Genomic DNA, 21,425 nt, shown 5'->3' with positions numbered 1-21,425 from the left:
CTGCAAACGTTTTGCTTCTGCATGTTTTGGCAGCTGTTTTGACAGCAGATTGTAAAACACAAACACGAAACACGAGGATCAGTGCTGTTACTGGAAAAATCGGATGAGCATTACTTTGGTTAGTAATAAGTGAAGTGAATTAACCATGGGTAAGCTAAATGTAACGGTCCTCCGTTACCTCAGCAAGGAGGACTTTCGTATAATGACGGCGGTAAGTAATGCCACACAATTGGGTGTATGAATTTCGTCCCTAAAACCCTTTTACATGTTGGACCACAGATCGAAATGGGCATGAAAAATCATGAGCTTGTACCGGGAGCGTTGGTTGCAGCGATAGCAAGTTTGAAAAATGGTGGCATACATCGACTCTTACGTGAACTTTGCAAACAAAAACTACTATCCTACGAGCGTGGAAAACGATGTAAGTAAGCTCTGTGCATTCTCGACGGCACCGATTGGTAATTCGTGCATTTACCAATTTCAGACGATGGATATCGCCTAACGAACATGGGCTACGACTATTTGGCTCTCAAATCGTTGACCCTACGCGGATCAATCTCAGGATTCGGCAATCAGATCGGAGTGGGAAAAGAATCCAACATTTACACCGTAGTTGATGAGGAAGAAACTCCACTCTGTCTAAAGTTACACCGGCTCGGACGAATTTGCTTCCGCAACATCAAAGAAAAGCGTGACTATCACGGCAAGCGGCAGAAGATGAGCTGGTTATACTTATCTCGCATATCTGCTACACGCGAATTTGCATACATGAAAGCCCTCCACGAGCGTGGCTTTCCCGTACCGAAGCCCATCGATTTTAACCGACACTGTGTAATCATGGAGTTGGTCGATGGCTACCCCTTGTTAAACGTGTGCGAAGTTGGCAACGTAGAAGCCCTGTACGACGATCTTATGAACCTGATCGTGCGACTCGGTAACTGCGGTGTGATTCACGGTGATTTTAACGAGTTCAACATAATGATTACGAAAGATCAGGTTCCCATACTGATCGACTTTCCGCAGATGGTATCCACTTCCCACCCGAACGCCGAAATGTTCTTTGACCGGGATGTCCAGGGTGTGCGTGAACTATTTCGGAAAAAGTTTGGGTACGAAAGTGAGGAATATCCACGCTTCAGCGATCTGGAGCGCAATGATGAACTCGACCGGGAGGTGCTTTGTTCCGGGTATGGATTCACCCAGGAGATGGAAGACGATCTTCTGAAAGAATATCATCCTACCGGCGAGGATAATCTTGAAGACTCGGATGGCGATGAGTGCCTCGCAACCTCGGACACTGAAGAAGCTAGCGAGGGGCAGCAGATGCCTGAGGTCGATGAGAAAGAGCTGGAGGAATGTCGCCGAAAGTTGGAGGAGGAAATCAAGTTGTCGGAAAAACCTACACTAAAACCTGTTAAAAAGAGCGATCCGAATGCAGCCATTTTCAGTTACCTAAACTCAATGTCGATCCAGGACACTCTTGAAACCCCCGAGAGGGATGTGCTGGAACAAGCTGAACAGCAGTCCAACATTGGCGAAGATTTACCAGCGGATAGCACAAATGCAATAGATACGCAAACTACAGACATTGGCGAGGCCAGTGAACGTCCAACATGCGTCGAATCGGACAATCCGGATACCGATCCAGAAGAAGAAACCATCGATCCGAATTCGCGCCAGTATAGGATGGCGATGGTACGAAAGCTCCTTAATGATGCGCGTAGTGTTCGCTCGTACTCAACCACAGCAAGTACGATCGCACCGTCGGTGATCAGCGATCGGATAAAGGGAGACATACTTCAGCGTGAGAAAAAAGAAATGAAAAAGCGATGTGTCCCGAAGGGCGAAGCGAGCGCGGTACGTCGTATGCGCAAGGATAACAACTACGTGGTAAAGGAACACCGTGGTTGGGAGTTTTAAGCACATACTGGAGATTATTCTACGGAAATATGTTATCTCTACAACATCCTGTTTAAAAGATTATACTAAATATATGCTAAGTATCTTCCAATACATGCACTATGTTTCCGCTTTTATAAAATCAATATTTATTCATTATCAGGAATTCTGTTCCTTCCGAAATATGTAGGCATACAATATTACTCAATTGCTTTACATAGTATGCATGGTAAGGACAATAATATAAACTAGTTATGTGATATGATTTTTGTTTGTGGACGGTGAGAAAGTTCAAAATGTTTCGCAAAGGTCCTCTCGCTTCGGAATGATGTTGAGCATTCCTCACAGCGTAATGTCGATGGTGCACGATCTTGCTCGACAGTTATGCCATGTACCGTACGCAGATGGGTATTTAATAAACGTTGCCGTTTAAAAACGCGAGCACAATGCATACAAGGAAATCGATCACCCACCCGGTGATCGGTGATGTGACTTTGAAACTCGTTTAAATCGAGAAATTTAAGCCGACAGTCGTTGAATGAACACTGCAGCAATTGAATACGCGTGTCGGCTGGATGAAACGCTTCGATATGAGCCAACAGCCGATGTTTCGCTCGGCATGACGTTAAACAAAGAGGGCAGCGTTGCGATATCAGTCCTCCATCGCCGTTAGGGTGTCGTTTTTCGTGGAAGTTTTTAAGATACTGCGATGCGAACGGTATCAAGCAATACTGGCACCGGTGCGGACGCTGTTTGGCGTGTGTTTCCAGGTGAAAAAGAAGATAAATGTTCCGTGGAAACTTTCGTTCACACAGTTTACACTGATACAGCTGATGGCCATGCTCATGCTGTAGAATATGTTGTTCGTACGGTTCGGCAAGTAGGTACACTTTACCACATATATCACACACCATCGTTTGCGATCCTCTATTTATGTCAGCGTCAGCTGATAAGGATAGGGTTTGGTTCTGTTGGCGCGTGTGGTATTCGCTCGTATGCCACCTGTACGACTGGAAGTTCGAAAATCTCCGCGCACATTTATCACATTTGTATGGCCTCTCTGATTGATGATAGGCCAAATGGCGATTAAGGTCCATCACCGTCCGATGACGAGTCCCACACAGGGCGCAGCCTTGTGGGACATCTAGAAAATGGGAAGGAAAATGGTTCACGAGCTCAACGTCGTTATGGAAATTAGTATTACAAATATAACATTGGTGCTTCGGATCTTGGTAGCTTTCCACTTCTGTCGCTTCATTTTGGAATCTTTTCAGAAAATCTCTCGGGGGATTCTTTTTGGCAAGTTGTGGTAAAATGGACGTGTGAGTCGTATCAACAGAAATTATAGTTTTTGAGTTTGTGATTTCCTGGCCATCCAATCGAGCAACCTGCGCGCTCAATTCTTCCATTAACGACGTGTTCAATGAAGTATCCGGATGGTTCCATTCTGATTCATCCGTTTGCTGAAGCTGGTGTTGTTCAGCCTGACCGTGCAGCAAACCATCCATTTCTCCAGCCGGTCGAAAATCTTGTAAATAATGCACCGATACATCGTAATTTGCGTCTGTGGGTTCGTTCAAGGGAAGTGTTTCAAGAGCACTTTCTAATTCATTCGATGCTTCGTCGATGCTATAATCTTCTTCAATAATGTCCTCCAGTGTGACATCCAATGCAGATATTTCATGCACATCAGTGTATACCGCTGTTTTACAATGCAATTCGCCTCCAATGTCATTTTGATTCCGTTCGTGGCACAGTTGAATAAATGTACGATTGCATTCTTGATACTTTTGGTACATTTCGTGCATCGAAACCAGCGAGACAATGCACGATGGGCAGACGTTCTCATACGGTGTACTATCCTTCACGATTGCGATACCAAGACATTGCTCGACAATTTCTGCGATAACATTTCCATTGGCGATACTAAAAATCGATACCGTGGATGTTTCGGGGCCCGCCCGCAAACACAACCGGCACATTGCTGGCAGAAGTGTTGCTGCCATATCAGTTCAAGTCGAGAATCGCAGATAATGTTGTTGAATGTTTCGCAAAGTAGTAGTATATATATTTTATAGAGGTTTTGAGCCGGGTGGCTTCTTTCACCTCTATATGTTTCGCAAACACTGGTCGAAGGACATCTACATTGTTTACATTTAGGAATAACAATTATGAGGTTAATAATACTAAGCAACACAAATCACAATCAAGGTTTACAGTATCTCTTTGGTTGACGTTTGAAAACATATTCAAGGTGTTTGGTTCTAAGCTAAAACCCAAGTAGCCACCTTTATAATTATAGTGGCCACCTTTATATAATTACTTGGTTTCCAGCTGCAAACAAGTAAACATAAACATTGGCTTGCATTCGACGCCGCTGGTAATTTGTTCGTGAAATCGCAATAATAATCGGCAAATGAGCATGGACAGCGTGCCGACAAAACTTGCTGTGCTTACTTGCCGATTTTGTTTATCATCAAATAAACAAACACGATCAATTTTTGAACGATTTAACACAGAATGTTTGGGCGATAAGTTGTTCGGTCTTTTGGGAATGAAGGTTGGTATTCCGCGCATTTTGCATACGCAGAACAGTAAATTTATTAAAATTGGTTTCATTTTAAAGCTGGATCCATCCGACGTATACAATAACATATGTGATCAATGTACTTCCAAAGTTGAAGTGTTGTTTTCTTTAATGGACGAGTTTCGGAGAACAAATACATTGTTCTGTTCTTTATTGAGGTAACTATTTGACTAAACTATTCACGTTACAATGGTATTTATGGACGTACAACAATCTTTTAAGGCATGAACGCAATTTTCTGAAGGAAGAATCGAAGGATATCATAAGATTACAAATTGAAGTACTTGATCAAAATGAGGTCAATTCCGACACTCGCAAATCCACGTTTCATGATGCAGCATTCTTGCAAACGGAACAACACCCGAAAACTGTAAATCTCCTGGCGATAAAAAATGAAGATGAAGGGAATATATTTGATGACGATGTTATCGAAACAGAACCATACGACGACGAACTCTACAATGAATTTGTAAAAGAATCAAGTTCACCAAATGCACTAGAAAATACCAATAAGGAACAATCGTGCTTTGTGTGCAATGCATTCTCCGGTTCTTATGGGGCATTGACTAATCATCTGGAAAATATGCACAGTCAATTGCTTCCGTATCGCTGCTATCAGTGTGTATCTGTGTTGCAAGATGTCCGAGATTTGAATGATCATTTACGAACCCATCTAACGGCGTATGGATGTTTATACTGCGAAGACCAGTTCAGTGCAAAAACGGAATTGGAAAAACATCGAATCGATTGCAACGGCTACAGATGTGATGGGTGTGGAATGAATTTCATGTTTTTGTCCGTATTGAAGGAACACAAGTGCAAAGCTTCCAAGCCCCAGAAACTGCATATCGTAAATCTGTTTACTGACTTCTTTGTAAAGTATAACGAAGCCGAACCCTTATGCTGTACTGTTTGTAGTGAGGAGTTTATGAGCAATGCAAGTTTGGCCCAACATTTTGAACGTGCACATCCAACGTTCGCCGTCATATTGCACTGTTGCGATGTATGTCCACAGAAGTTTACGTCCCTCACCATCGCCCGAAAGCATCGACTCTCGCACAAGAAGAGCCAGTCCCTGAAACATAATGAAGCAAACGATTGCTCCGTCTGTCTCAAGAGTTTCAAATTCCATCAAGAACTGTTGCAGCATATGCAAAAGGCACACGCAGACGTTACCATAACGCTATACCGCTGCTCTAAATGCGATAGGAAATTCACAACTGAAGCTAAGCTACAAAAGCACGATTACAATACGCACCAGGGCCGCCAACCGAAGTTCTTTTGTTCATTCTGTGGTCGAGTATTCAACAAACGTATTGGTCTGCGGGACCATGAAAATATTCACAAGGGTTTGAATGAATACCGTTGTCTTGAGTGCAATCGGCATTTCTCATACAAGAGCTCGTACGATCGTCATATGCAGGTGGTGCATAATGATGCCAAACAATTCACCTGCGAGTATTGCCACAAGAGTTTCAAACGGAAACCCACGCTGAAGGTACATACCCGATTGCACACCGGTGAAAAACCGTACCATTGTGAATTTTGCAAGCGAAGGTTTGTCGATCCAAGCTCTTTTCACAAGCACAAGCAAAAAGAACACCCTAGATCGGCTTAAAAATTGTAATGAAAGTGCGCCTCGTGAAATTTTCCTATAACGAATAAAGTCGATTTGATATAGCATGCCGCTTCGAACTTCGTGCCATAAGCTCTGAAGTATAGAAAAATGCAAACAAAACGTATGGCTTACACGGGTACGCGGTTGTAGATTTAAAGGGTATGAATAGAAAAATACTTTTAACAACTGATTAGAATAAAAATAAAAATTCAGTTTTTGGCAGAACGATAGAAAATATGTTGCTTGAGGCATTGCTGGTTGCAGAACACAGTATTGCGAATAATTTTGTGTTGCGGCTGTTATGCTCGACCTCTTACAACGAATGTCGGTCAAGCAGCGGATAGTGTTGCAAACTGTAGTCTTTGTGTACAAAACTTTGAGAGGCCGGGTATCAACGTATTCGGGAGGAAAGGATAGTAGTTGGGTCTGACGTGCATAGGTATCACACTCGTAATGCTGGTAAGCCAAGATTTCCCAGCTATCTGTCTGGGAATGCCCGAAATTCGTTGTTTTTCAAAGGGGTGGTACAACAGGATGCCGATTTTCACAAGAGTACAGTGGTACAACAGGAGTTGGGAAATCTAAGATGTACCACTTTGAACAATTTATGGTGACCGTTGTATGAATGGAGCAGAGTTGGATGCGCATGGTTTTTTTTCGTTTTTTTTTTTGTATAAAAATTGTTTCCTCCGAGGGCTATACAATTGGAACCAAAACCGCATCGGATAAGAAACAAGGGAAGGATAACGTTGAGGAGAAAGAGACGATGAAGGATCAACCAACGCAACCTGCGCAAACTGCGTGCGTCGGGTGGGATAAATGGAGGAGGATGCTCACGGAGTTGATAGAAAGGAACGTAAAAGGGAATAGCCGCAGGGAGCCAGCGGGGAAGGAGAATCAGTGTTCCTCAGGGGAAGGAAACTCCAATGAAAAAAGTACAACAATATGAAACATCAGAAGCGTGATGATTTTCTGCCGTGTCTAGAACGCTCATTTCATTGACAAGTTCCTTTTTGACACTGATCGGTTACGCCCTCCGTGTCAAGTTACAGCGTGATGCTGATCGATAACCCAGTTGACGTTACAACTTCAATTTTGTTATTGTTTTGAAAGAAGGTGCGATTTAGAAGGAATGTTGCCCCAGTTGTATGTTGGCCTGTCAAACCCTGTAAGCAAAGAACGTGCACGATTATGCCGGTCCTTGAGACTGTCTAACCCAAGAAGCTGGCACCGAGCGGTATAGGAAAGTAAAGTAGCGCTAGGGTCGTTCAAAAGACGCCTCACGGCGATACGAGTGAACTTCCTCTGCACCCTCTCCAACCTATCCAGTGCAATGACACCAGCGGGAGACTAGATGACGCATCCATAATCCAAGATGGGACGCACCCAGCAGCAATACAGAGCACGCGCAAGGGATCCCGAATTTCGGAAGCCATGCGGGTTATATGGCCCAAAATCTTATTTGCGCGCTCGATTACAGAGCCGAGATCCGAGGAACGGCTAAACGTGATAACACAACATTTAGGCTCGCACAGGACGAGGCCGTTGGTGATACATCAGGAAGAAAAGGCATCAGCAAAATGTTAATGGGAGAAGAGATCATTAGACGAGGATACAGGAAGGTAATGCTTGACATTATAAGTCCGATTAGCCAGAAAGGACTCAAGCTAGAGAAGGAGAGATCCTCCGAATCCCATCCGCTCATGCTTGGCGAGGAGCAGCCTATGTGACAAGCATTCAAAGGCTGTCTTGAACCCGGTGTAAATTTAATCGACCTGCCTCACGGGAGCAATGTGCGGATACAGGTTGACCATCAGGGTCATAAAGTTCGAAACAGTGGAGCGTCTATGCATAAAACCATGCTGAGAAGAAGCGATCAAGGAATAGACAGAGGGAAGAAGGGAGGAATGGACAATAGATTCTCGATAATTGGAAGGAGTGGAACGGTAGCAACTCTTACGGATCGGAGTCATTTAGGCAGACCGCCACATAGTGGGAAAACCCCATCCCTGATCGACCTGACTTGACCTGACTGAAGTTTCGAATCCCATTTGGCGGAATCTTCAAATTTGAGTCATTTGACGGATTTGATTTCCCTGCGAACGGTTTTACTCGAATCAGTTCATTTTACAGGCGAAGGGTAGGGAATACCACCACCACGACCCTCTACTGTAGACAAGAACGAGATAGCTGCTATTGATGCTATGCTCTGACTCTTTCTTCCTCATTGGGTCATGTATTTGTGGTTAAAACGGAATAAAAATCGGTTGATGGTGTGCGTGAAGCGGAAGGCATATGCATAGCATGCGGGTTTAGGATTCTCTTTCAATGCTTTCTGCTGTGTGCAAAAAGAGCATGCCTCAAATGTGCTATCTCTTTCACTCTTATTGGACCTATGTTTGTTTGTCATGTGCTCTGAGTTTTCTATGTTATTAGCACAGCTGATTGCTGAGCAATGTAGAGGTCTCCAGATTTAAATTCGATTTCAAATATCAAGTTTGAAATTAATAGCAATCGCTGTACGGTTCTGTTTGTTTCAATAATGTGAAGGGCGAAAAATAACGCAAAGGCTCTGGCTCGGTTCCATGAACCAAAATCCGATGGACCTTTGCTCATGCTGACACGTGCATAGAGCGATTAACGGCATTATTGCGGTGGTTGCGTTAATGTGAAGACGCCCCAGCGAACGGCGGTACACTGAAAATCGAGCAGTTTTTTGCCTTTTTCTTTCGGACCCCCCGATTTCCGCTTAACGGGGGGTCGGATGACACGCACACAACGTTGAGTCAGAGGTGGCACTCACACATCGTTAAGTGTAGGAGATGTCACGCACACCAACGCAAATGGCGTGAAAGCAAAAAAAAACATTGTATTAAGTTGACGTTCAACCTGTAGGTTATGTTGACGCGTTTTTGCTCAAGCCGAGGCTTCGCTTCAACACTTTTACATCTTGCGGCATCCCTTTTTCACTAGTGTTAGTCTTTTAGATATCTGTGGAAGAGGAGAAGAACTTTTTATTTAGTGTGATTAGTTATATTTACCAGGTTTGAACTCATTTCTTTGAATTCGAAGATCCATCACCATACCACGCCGCTACGCCACTGCAGTGATTTGTGCAGTTTATTAGTGGGGTAAAAATCCGTCATAGTTACGATCCATGAACATAATATGTTCGATGCTAAAAATAGCATATACCGGATCGTATATATCATGGTGATGTTATTCATTGATTATTATATTATATTGCAGGATAATGGAAGAAAAACCAGCAAAAGCGACACCTTCATCATTAAACCGTACCATTTTGTACTTCCCACCACTTCCTTCATCCAGCAATTCAAAACCATTCATCAACACAATCCACTACGTTCCACCGATACCGGCACGACCATCTCATTGTACCAGCCCCCATCCGCCACCCATTCCACCGAGAGCTAATGTATCTCCCAATCATCTCCATCCGCCACCCATTCCACCGAGAGCTAATGTATTTCCCAATGATCTCCATCCTCGTCCAATACCACAAAGATCAAATCCCAATCCCAATCAACTAAAGCCTCCAGCAATCCCACCTAGATCTCCAGCAACATCCATTGTCCATCAGATTCTACCCACACCTCCACCTACTCCTACTCCTCCTCCTTCTACTCCTACTCTTCTTCCTCCAACTCCTCCTCCGCCAACTCCTCCTCCTCCCCCGAAGGAAAAAGACGTTCAATTAGATCGATTGGAAAGGAATGTAGGAATTTTATCTAAACTAGTACGTAATATGGCTAGCGAAGTGAACATAATTTTAAATAACATTGGCTGCAATAAGGCAAACACGAATAACAGAAATATCAATGTGCAAAAATTGTGTAACATCGAGGAGCTGAAAATATTCAACCATAAGCTAGGCGACAGTATTTACATGGCAGATGTAATATGCCGCCTATTGCATTTATTAGGTTCAACCAATGATGTAGATGCAAGGTTGAGTATTTTATTAGATTTATTGTTTGATAGAGACTTTTTGTCTCTATGTAGTTGGACAGGCAGGGGCTTTCCCGACCCAAAAATTCCATTTGAGGAATACACTTACGTGTTAGCTTTATTTAAATTTGTTGGAGGAAACAGTTTTGTTGAATTATCCGATGAATATATAAAAAAATTCTTTCTCAATAAATTTTACCACAGCACAGGTCGCAGTATGGCACAAGGCTTGCGTACGACAGAGAAACGGAAACGGACGGAATAGCTTTTATCGTTAGAAGTATTTAAATCGTTTTATTATTAGAATTAGAATTATATTATATTAGAAAGGTAGCATTAGAATTTTTATGAACTAACTCAAAGTATGCAGCAGCGGTGTGAAATAAAATGTTGAGCCCTGGTCCACTGTAACAGCAGCGAGTTTACATTTTACATCTCCTAATAGAACTGTTGTAGTGCTAGTAGATAAGCTTCCTATATCAGCCTTAAAATTATAAAGAATCTCGCCAGAATCGCAAGGGGTCGAAAATGAAGATTGTTTTTCTAACATAACATTACCAACAATATATAAAGTTTTAGAGAGCTCAGTTGTACAACTAAACTTAATGATGGTATGATCTTTGGTTAAAAACCAACAATCTTTACTACATTGGTTTAATGTACAGCTTGATGTGATGTGCAATATCTCGTTGTTGTTTGTTTTTTCAACACAGGGATAATCTTTAACTTTACTGTTACTTGCAACATCTATTTCTCTCAGCTCAACTAACCTACAAACTACTTGCTCTAAATGCCGACTCCCTCCTCTAACTAATCTTTTCATTAACTGCAATTTATTCTCAAAAGGGTACGTAGAGAATGTTGAAAGCGGGCCAAATCGTTCTACTTCTGAAGCAATGTGTACAAGATTGTGCACATTGCTCGTTAAGTGTGATCGATCATAAATATGACTGAACTGTTCAACAAAAATATTCAGTAGCTCTCCTGCATATTTCCAATGTGCTTTGTATGCGTTTGAAGATAATATCGTCACTGCTGTGTAATATAGTTTAAAATGTTCGAAAGCCTCGTCACTTATTCTTTTTTCTAATACAGCTATGCTTACATAATGTAGAAAAGAACTCAACTCTGTACCTTTCCAAAAGGGCAAATATTTTAAGGATCTTAATCTACGGGTTATTTCCGAGGGTAATTGGGTGGTCCTAACTAAATGGGAAATTTCTTCCTGGGTATAAGACAGCCATTTAGGAAATGGTTGTAATGTTCCCAAAGAATACCCTTTCAGCAGTTTTCGTGTAATTCCTAAATCTAAAGCGTGCAGCGGGTCGCCTACAGGTATGTCTAATACTAAATCTATATTATTTACATCTGATAAAGGCGATTCCCGTTTCTGGTGCGTATTAACGTATAAACCACCTCGGAATTCAGCATCGGTGCGGTCTTCCCCAACTCCCTCGAAAACTACCTTTCTTGCGCTGCGTACATGTGTAGCCATAATCTTACACTTCATGCAGCCATGAATAGCATTGTGGTAAGCGACGCCTAAAAACATTCAGTAATGATTAAGTACGCATAGGTAGCTAACTGCGATTATCACTTACCCTTGATAAATGCTCGTGCTGGAGAATCTGCGATGAAGGCCCTTATTTTTATTTCAATCTGTTTCCCGTTTATTTGGACTCCTTGCTCCTGCACGTAGTTTAACTCCGTAGCTAAACTACGCAGATAACCTTCTGCGTTGGCAGGTTTTGAAGGACCACAATACACAGCCACCACCAAAACTGGTCGTTCAGCAATATTATCAAGCTGCATGAGAATTGGCCACAGCTGTGTTGGTCCACTATTGTGCAATGGAATGCCATCCATTGAAATGTTGATGTGGAAAATATTCACTGTTGGTGTCACATCCCTAATAAACAAAAACATATATATTAATTGCAAATAAAATCATAAATAGCATTAATACAGCATTGCTACCGGACTAGTTTATAACTTACCGATAGTAGTATTGAAGGGATTTTTGTATACCCTGATACCACAATTTCCCTCCAGCTACACTTTCCAGCTCTTTTCCAACATCCACTGGAGTCTTAAGCAATGATCTTGAGTCCCTAGGAAGGATGAAATCCGTTGTGTCCAACACCAACTCTAACAGGTCATTAACGGCATGATGCGAGATTTTGTGATTTAGGGCCCAGTTTCGGAGTCCTTCTTTAAACAGCAGATTTTTGTTAAATCTTTCAGTCTCATAATCATTTTCGTCGTCAGAGTCGTCCTCATCGTCCTCCAGGATGTATTCGAACGGAAGATTCTCTAAAATCTCGTCTTCGCCATCATCAGCATCACGGTCTGCATCAGGAGTAGTTTCTAGAAACAGGAATAGTGTGAAGGTTACGTTAATCAATTCAGATAAACATTTTGAACGCTACATCACGTTCACTTCTTCACTTTTCCATCAAACATACCTTCTCCCATCCTTTTGCTCGGTCCAGGCTGGTTTTCCTCCTCCCATTCCTTTTCACACGCATCCCACAGTCTTTTGCCAAGTTTACTGGCTAAGGAACTTTTCTTCATTTGCTTCACTTTATACATGGTGCAAAGAAACACTGAACAACACTGTGAAAACCGTGAAAATTAACAAAATCTGGCTGTTACGAATTGAACTCAATGGCGCTTTGAACTGAAATAAGAATTTGTATACAGGTAAAGTGCCGGTAAACAAACCAGATGCCTTCAGCTTCACGCACACCATCAACCGATTTTTACCCCGCGTTAATCGTAAATGCATGACCCAATGAGCAAGAAAGAGTCAGGGCATAGCATCAATAGCAGCTATCTTGTTCTTGCCAATGGTAGAGGGTCGTGGAGATGGAATTCTCCCTACCCCTCGCCTGTAAAATGGACTGATTCGAGCAAAACCGTTCGCTGGGGCATTACTACCGTATTTCAGCCCATAGCAATTCATTATTTTTAATTGTTGTTTTAATGTTGTTCTTTCATTTATTCAATTCTATAGTGAAAAGTACGGAAAAAAGTAGAAGAAGAAGTTAAACGACAAATAAAGAAATTACTTAGTTTCATGTATGCAATATCATTCCATTAGTTTCACGCAATTTCATTCCGCAATCAAAACAATACCCCATGCAGGCATCGAACACATACACCATTCATATCATTGACGTCGAACAGCTGTAAGCGAAACCATCCGTGCTTACACCTGAACGGAGCAAAGTCGCGCGCCGTGATGGGAGAGAGAATGGATCGTCATGGAAAACGATGTCCATTTCTCGTAGGTTAGTATTGGATGTTAAACCTCGGGCATCGACAACTGACAAATAGCTCAGAGCAATTATTGCACTGACTTATCCTATCGAGACAACATGACGACTAAATAGTAGAAAAAGACGCATTGGTGAGAATTGAAGACGAGCTGGGAGAAAGAGTGGGGCTGGACATAGTAGAGAGCGGAATACGAGAGCAACTATGTTTTTGCTCTCTTTTTTTCTGGCGCGCTTGGTATGCGTGTCATCTCTGACTCAACGTTGTGTGCGTGTAATTCGACCCCCCGGATATCGGGGGGTCCGAAAGAAAAAGGCAAAAAACTGCTCGATATTCAGTGTACCGCCGTTCGCTGGGCGGGGTTCATATTCGTTCCAAAAAACTGGGTGCATCACCTCTCTTTTAGGAACGGATCGTTCCAAATAGGTGCTTCACGGACCTCGCAATACCAGTCCCCGCGCAGTCCGCGTCGCGGACACGTCAACCCACTCTTATTGTGCTTATAAAATGCAAGTTTTCCACTCAAGTGTTCAAAATAAGACTAGTTGTGAAACCCAGAGAAATGAGGACAGCGCTACATTTCTTTAAAAAATGTCTTACTGAAAAAAAACGGCGCAAGTTTCGGAACATCTTCATTACCTTTATACCGCTCGTCGTTCTTATATTCATATTAAAATCTACCCAGCAAAACCAAAACATAGGCAGAGATGAGAGCGTACTTGATGAATCAGTAAGTTAATATAATCAAGATATCGGATATTGTTCGGATGTGTCACTCGAAATCTGTACTTTCTTCTTTGACCAACCAAGTCGCACAAGGCCTTTTTACCTTGGCACCGTGTGATTGTGTTCACGACCCAACCAGTAATTTTCGTAACACGAGCTCCAGACTACAGCGCGACATCCCGTCACGAAACACGACGTCGCCTGATAGGCGGCTGAACTCCATATAAAAAAACTGTCGCACAAATCGCACTAGACGATGCCAGAAGTGTAGGAACAGCGAAAAACTCGACGTCGCACTAATTATTGTCAAATATCAATTCGAAACGTAAACAAACCGACAGCTGGAAAAAAAAATGTAAACAAACCGAAACATAAACGCGAAAAACAAGCAATATTCTCGACGAAACATCGGATGGTAAAAGAGTAAATGAGGCCCCGGGCTAGATTCTCCTCTTCCTACTGGTTCACATTAAGCGCCTGAAGCTATGCAAAGCGCGCCGCATGCATTCTTTTCGAATATTTGATCGCTAACGGTTCGCTTAAAAGAACATAACGGTTTAAACTAATCACGCAGTGGGGGTTGAATGCGGGTTAATATACTTTTACATGTTATGTTACTAGTAAGTAAACTATACCACACATGATGGACAGCATAAAACAATGACTTTAGCCGCCGAAATGATTTGGAAACGGCGGCGCGCCCGCAGCGAGCGCAGCGAGCGGACTGCGCTAGGTCTACCGAAAAAGAGAGTTTGTTATAGTTTTGAGAAATAAGGGGAGCCCGTGGGCCCCCCTCATACCGCACCCCTAGGTTGATTACGTAGCCGAAATTAACGGTACAAACTACGGTTCAAATACTCGTAGGTAGAATTTAACGAATTAATGTATCACCAATTGCATACATTCAATTTAAACGTCCACAAGAGGTGTAGCCACAATCGAAAACATGGCGGCCGGGGCCTCATTTACTCTTTTACCCATCGGATTTTTCGTTTGACTACTTATTTCTACTCTTCACAAATGTAATTGAGTAATGAAACTCCGTTTTATTTGATATTTTTACCAAAGTTTTTCGGGTGCCGAAGCGTAAACAAACTGCTCCACAACAAGTAGGAGAAGACGGAAAAAAATATACCTCCTACGGTGGGGCAAAATGTTTAAGTTTGTTTTCTCAGTGAATTTCAAATGTAGAAGCGCCAAACTCACTCAGGGTGCATAAAATACGTAGCTAAACAAATATCATGCATTACTACGTCAAAAATCAACATAATATTTGGGCCGAGTTTGCGTCCCAATGTAATATATATTTCCACATACTCTCCTACCTCTGTAGAGATTTGCTGGCATGATTGTTCTGCCGAAACTGGGCTACTTTTGAAACGGAACGTCGCGCACGGCCAGCCATTTTTTACGTTTTTGTTGTTTACCTTTTGTATAGGACAGACGAGAAAACTAACAGGTAGTGTCGACAAATCGCGATACCCTCAATTTTTTCTTTAAAAGAGTTTTTTTTCTGCGAAATAATCCCTATAAAATAGTCAACAGCCAAACACTCGCATTCTACTCGTTATCGCTGCCCCTTCATTCAATTTGTCGCAGAACTTCAGCACTTCTGGAGCGATTGCTCATTCTGAATCTGACTTACACAGCACATTAGTGGCTAATTTTATCATGTTTCATGTGTGGTTTTCCAGGAATACACTGCAAATACGACATAAGCTCATCTCATATGTATATATTTATATTTGTATTGTTTGAGTGTACAACAAAGAAAAAACAAATTGATTTCGTTCACAGGTTTGTATTACCTCTGTTTATCCTACTTTGTTTCACAACTCGATGACTCAACCAAAATAGAAAAGCGATTGTTATTGATTGATACCACACCCCAGGGGTTTCTTTATTGTATTGTGCAGCCCGTGCCTAAACACACGCAAGAATTTGATTAACGAGATTTAGGGACGTACACGTAACGTTTGAGTCAACTTAAATCACCTCTCGCGGGGTCATTCCGGTCAAACGGTGTGACGGCGTGAACGCCTGGAATACTGGCCTCCTCGTGGCGCCACTGGACCCCCTTGCAGCAGGGGTGACTAACAGAGATCCGGGTGGGAGGGATATCCGACCTCCCGTGCACTATTAGAGTGAAACTCTCGAAGGATGTGAGTGAGATTCCTCGTCTTTTCCGTGCGGGACTTGAGGATGATCAATCTGCCTGGATTGAGTTTGGTAGTGTGCCGCAGACGGAACGGGCCTTGTAAGGTATCTTTAATCCTGGTTTTAGGTATCTAGCCCTCTGGTCTGTTTAGCCTCTCCGGAGGTTAGGATTTGTTGGAAATGGGTGAATACCTCTGCGTATAAACCTTGGGGAGAAAAGAACTAAAGTTGGCAGCACTGCATTTGGCTGTCAACGTAACTTAAACTGTATGAAATAAATTATTGTTACTGGACTTTCAAAGAGACAACACGTGTTTTCTTGCTGCTTTCCTCTATTGGTGTTTGATCCAAGGGTGGAGTATTTCCACAGAAACCAAAAGACATTACTCAGTATTTTCAACAGGTTATGGGCCCAGCCCCAGTGCTTCGGAGCGTGTGTTAAAGTTTTTGGTTGAGGACAAGGTTTTCCAGGAAGTGCAATTGTGGTATTCCTGAAGAGAAACGGTGTGCAGAAAAAGTAACAATGGCGGACGGTTGGAAGGCAACATTTGCGAAGCTCGGGAACGGTAATTATCAAACATGGAGGTTCCGCATGCAGTCCTTGCTGGAACGCGAGGAATTGTGGGACATGATAGAATTACCGAAGCCGGAAGAAAATGATGATGATTACGCAGACTGGAAAAAGAAAGACGTCAAAGCGCGAGCGACGATTTCCCTTCTTGTTGAAGATAGTCAACTTCGCTTTATCAAGAAAAGCAAGACGGCTCGTGACATGTGGCGCAACCTGCAGGCTTACCACGAAAAAGCCACCATTGGTAATCAGGTAATGTTGCTTCAAAAGATATGTTCCAAAAACCTGTGTAAAGGCGGTAACGTGGAGAGGCACCTCGAGGAATTTGAGGACTTGTTTGAGCGCCTTGACAACGCCGGGGTAGAGCTCAGCGAACTGCTGCGCATAATTATGATGCTACGCAGTCTCCCACCGTCTTACAGCAGTTTCGTTACTGCATTAGAGAATCGGCCGCAGGAGGATCTAACCTTAGATCTGGTAACTGCGCGGTTGCGGGACGAGTTCCAGAAACGTTCCAATTCTAATGACGTCTCAGAAAAAGAAATGGTGTTGAAAGTGACAGAACGGAGCGAGCAAAGGAAGTGCTTCTTTTGCCAGAAACCTGGACACTTAAAGAAAAACTGCCGCAAATTTCTGGCGCAATCCGGCAGTGAAAAGAGTTTCAAGCCGAAAGCGAAACAGGTTCAAATGGAAGGCGAACGCTCGTCGGAGGAGAAGCAGGCGGCGGTTGTTGGAGCTGTGTGCTTCATAGCGGGTGACGTCATACCAGGTGCATGGACGATTGACAGTGGTTGTACCTGTCACATGACGAATGACCCTGAGTTTTTCGCCGAATTTAAAAGAGAACCTTTGGGTGATGTGACTCTAGCAGATGGAACGAAAACAAAATCGACCGGAATTGGGAACGGTGTGATTGTAGGCATGAACGCCAATGGTCAACGTGTGGCCATCACACTGGAAAATGTTTTGTTAGTTCCAGCGCTAGAAGGTGGGCTTATATCTGTAAGAAAGCTCGCAGCAAAAGGTTTCTCGGTATCATTCGGAAGAAAAGGTTGCGAAATAAAAGCACAAAATACCACCGTAGCTGTTGGTATATTAGTTGGCAACCAATATAAGCTAAAGGTGGTGGAAACGTGTATGACAGCAACGCGTTATCATGGTGTAGACTGCCAACACACGTGGCACCGGCGAATGGGACACCGTGACATGCAGGCTGTGAACACGATGGTGAATAAAGGGCTAGTTGACGGAGTAAGAATGACAAACTGCCGAGAGCGGATGGTGTGTGAGTGTTGCATGCTGGGAAAGCTGGTTCGGAAGCCCTTTCCGCAGGTTCTAGAGCGGAAATCTAAGCGACCAATGGACATCATACACACGGATCTCTGTAGTCCTATGGAGCGTCCGACGCCAGGCGAATACGGAGACCCCTGCGGGGAACAGGCGGCAACAAAGAACCTAATGAAACAGGAGGAGCGACATGTTTTGAATTATCCTGTATTAGAGAGTGACGAAGATCTTTCGTTTGAATGTGACAACAAGAATGAAGGGACCCCGTCACAACCGAGAGCATCAGAGCAAGAAGATGCAGACAAAAAATATGAAGAGGTGGCCAGAAAACTAGTGCTCATGGAACAGGACCTCAAGCGTTCGGAGGAGAAGGTCGAGATGAACGAAAACAAGATCGTCAAGCTTGAGGAGGAACTCCGCGTTGTCGGTAACAACCTGAAGTCGCTGGAAGTCTCGGAAGAAAAGGCAATGCAACGGGAGGAATCGTACGGTGGTCAAGTGAGAGTGTTGGATCAGCGTCTCAAGGAGGCTGAAGCTCGCGCTGAATTCGCTGAACGTTCCGTTCAGAAGTTGCAGAAGGAAGTCGACAGACTCGAAGATGAGCTGACTGTCGAACGTGCCAAGAACTCCAATGGATCCAGGGTACACAGCGGAAAATGAAGGAAGCAAACCGTTCGAAGACATAACACTGTACAGGGGACGCAAAGCCAGTCAGCCTAACAACAGTGACTGTAGTGCGGTAAAGCGCGTGTTACAATACTTGCAAAGTAGTAAGGTTGGTACTCACCCAGGAGGAGTGTTGGAAATGGGTGAATACCTCTGCGTATAAACCTTGGGGAGAAAAGAACTAAAGTTGGCAGCACTGCATTTGGCTGTCAACGTAACTTAAACTGTATGAAATAAATTATTGTTACTGGACTTTCAAAGAGACAACACGTGTTTTCTTGCTGCTTTCCTCTATTGGTGTTTGATCCAAGGGTGGAGTATTTCCACAGAAACCAAAAGACATTACTCAGTATTTTCAACAGGATTGACCCTATGTCAGTGGACAGGACCGCGAAGACGTAGGGAGTGTTTCGGAAGGGATGCACTCTCCTGGAAGATTCACGAAGGTCACGAGTGACCCTGGTTACGAAGGAACTGTTGATTTGTTTCCGGGGGCGGCCGGTTACAGATGTGTAGAATGTGCTTAGAATTTGAAAATCCCCTTTTGACCGGCAAGCAGGGCGCTGGGGTTGCTCGTGGCAAGGAGGAAGAGGGCGGGTCTGGCTATGGGGCGACCTGTTCATTGTTGGTAAGGGATGCACCGGTGATCGGCCCCACCAAGGTGGTACCCATCTAACATAAACCAGGTCAAACCAGAAACTAGGCTTGCCAGGGGCCCGGCAGAACATCAGCCGGGCCAAAGGATAGCACCAACAGGTGCAGAAAGAGGAAGGTGGTGGGTCCTGTCTATGGGGCGACCTGTTTGTTGTTGGTAAGGGATACACCGGTGAACTGGCGCACCAAGGTGAAGGAAAGCACCAGCGGGTGCAGTACGGGGACGGCACGTAGACCGAGCAGGAGCTCGGTTTTGCGGGCCAAAGATCGCACAGATCAGAAGGGTCAGAGATGAACCTTAGTGCAAGTCCCATTTACGGGTTTTTAGGAGGTAGTGGTGTCAGGTAAGTCAGCTGTCGGATCGATCTTCTGAGCCGCTTAAGTTGCACTGCACCGAGTCCGTTGCTTTAGGCTTGGGAAATAGCCCCTGGTAGTCAGGGTAGTACCTGTCAGACCTTTAGTAACACGCGCTTTCACCCTTCAGGAGTTAGTTGCGTGCCACAGCGTCCGTAAACTGATATTTTAACCTAGGGACAGATGCCTCTTCCGTCATTGCTTCTACCGTTTAGGTGCATAGCGTGATGGAAGGCGAAGGGCAAGAGGAGGGAGTAATGTTGGTTGTGGTCTCACGGGGCCACAGCCAATGTGAACCCTCGTCCAAAAAAAAAAAAAAATCACCTCTTATGGTTCTTTTGACATATTTTTTCTTTGTTTTCAGAAATTGGCGAATTTTGTACCGAGCGAGCTTATCAACAAATTCTACTACACACCAAACACCACCCTGTCCGAAGCTATCATGGAAGATGTACGCAAAATTGTGTACAGCGTCGATGAAAGTATGGTTGTACAAATAGTTTGGTCAATTTTTTATGCGCCTAATTATTGCTTATATATGGTGTTATTTGCTTGTAGGACTTGAACCAGTTGCAACCGAACAGATGTTAAAATACGAAATTTGGAACAACGAACACATTTGTTTCGGCATCATCTTTTCTCATATTTCTCATGATGGTTTGCTTCGATACACAATACGTATGAAGAACAATAACTTTCAGACCGAAAAAACGTACTCGCGGGACGTTTTCAACGCATACAAGATACGCAATAACGAGTACATCCAAAGCGGATTTTTAGCTCTCCAGAATGCGATCGATCGTGCGTATCTACTGTACTTGGGGAGAACGATTTCCGGGGAAGATTTAAAGATGCCACATCCTACCTTGCACTATGGACATATTCCAGTGCTTGAAAGTCCTAACATAAAGGACTCAAAAAGTGCCTTCTATACGATCGTTTGGACCCTCGCATGTGCTACTTTTCAAAGTGTGTACCTGCTATTGCTGCCCTTAGTAGAAGAGCGAGCTAACGGTGTAAAGGAATACTTGAAAATAGTTTGTTCGCCTAGCTATTGGAATGAGGTGACACTATTCGTCATTTCTTTATTTCAATTTTTCATAGTTTTCTTGACAAGTGTGGTATACTGTTTATTCATTGATGTTTGGGAAACCAATCCTGCCCAGGTTGTCTATCTGATCTTACTCGGTCTACTGTATCTTATACATTTGATTGTATTCATCTTTTTTCTAAGCACCACCCTCGAATCGCCAACCTTTGCCGCCGCGGTGGCACCAGTTTGTTTGTTTTCCTCTGTCTTGGTTAGTTATATCTCCAAATCTATAACATTGCCACTTTGCATCTTTCCCGTGAATGGTTGGTTGACTGGTGGGCTTATATTTGTTTCATACAAATCCTCCGGTCATGTCTTTGGGGCACACGGTCTGTTCAATAACGAGTATCCCTCGCTTGAGGGGTATAGTTTGTTCAGCGTTTACCTGATGCAGCTTTGTGGCATTATTTTTTGGTTGTTTCTGTGGTTCTATGTTACGAACGTATTTCCTGGGCGGTATGGAACACCGAAGTCAAAAGGATTCTTTTTATCGAAAAACTACTGGCGTAGGCCACGTGGTACACTAACGGAGGACCGAGTGACCGAATGTTGCCATACATTG

At 43.5% G+C, this 21,425-nt stretch overlaps 2 protein-coding genes across 2 annotated transcripts; both read left to right on the top strand.

The window, feature by feature from the left end:
- The first annotated feature begins 63 nt into the window (after positions 1-63).
- LOC131286931 (uncharacterized) lies at positions 64-1,920 on the top strand. The gene is made up of 3 exons (XM_058315942.1): positions 64-211; positions 280-421; positions 485-1,920. The coding sequence occupies exons 1-3, from the start codon at positions 146-148 to the stop codon at positions 1,918-1,920; spliced, it is 1,644 nt and encodes a 547-aa protein (XP_058171925.1). The 5' UTR covers positions 64-145.
- A 3,456-nt stretch (positions 1,921-5,376) lies between these two features.
- LOC131284552 (gastrula zinc finger protein XlCGF49.1-like) lies at positions 5,377-6,104 on the top strand. Its single transcript, XM_058313415.1, has one exon. It carries the CDS (start codon positions 5,415-5,417, stop codon positions 6,102-6,104), a length of 690 nt encoding a protein of 229 aa, XP_058169398.1. The 5' UTR covers positions 5,377-5,414.
- The last annotated feature ends 15,321 nt before the right edge of the window (positions 6,105-21,425 follow it).

Source organism: Anopheles ziemanni, chromosome 3, assembly GCF_943734765.1.
Source record: "Anopheles ziemanni chromosome 3, idAnoZiCoDA_A2_x.2, whole genome shotgun sequence".
Classification (NCBI taxonomy): Eukaryota; Metazoa; Arthropoda; class Insecta; order Diptera; family Culicidae; genus Anopheles; species Anopheles ziemanni.
The sequence above is the reverse complement of the archived record's forward strand: the minus strand, read 5'-3'. Positions and strand labels throughout refer to the sequence as shown.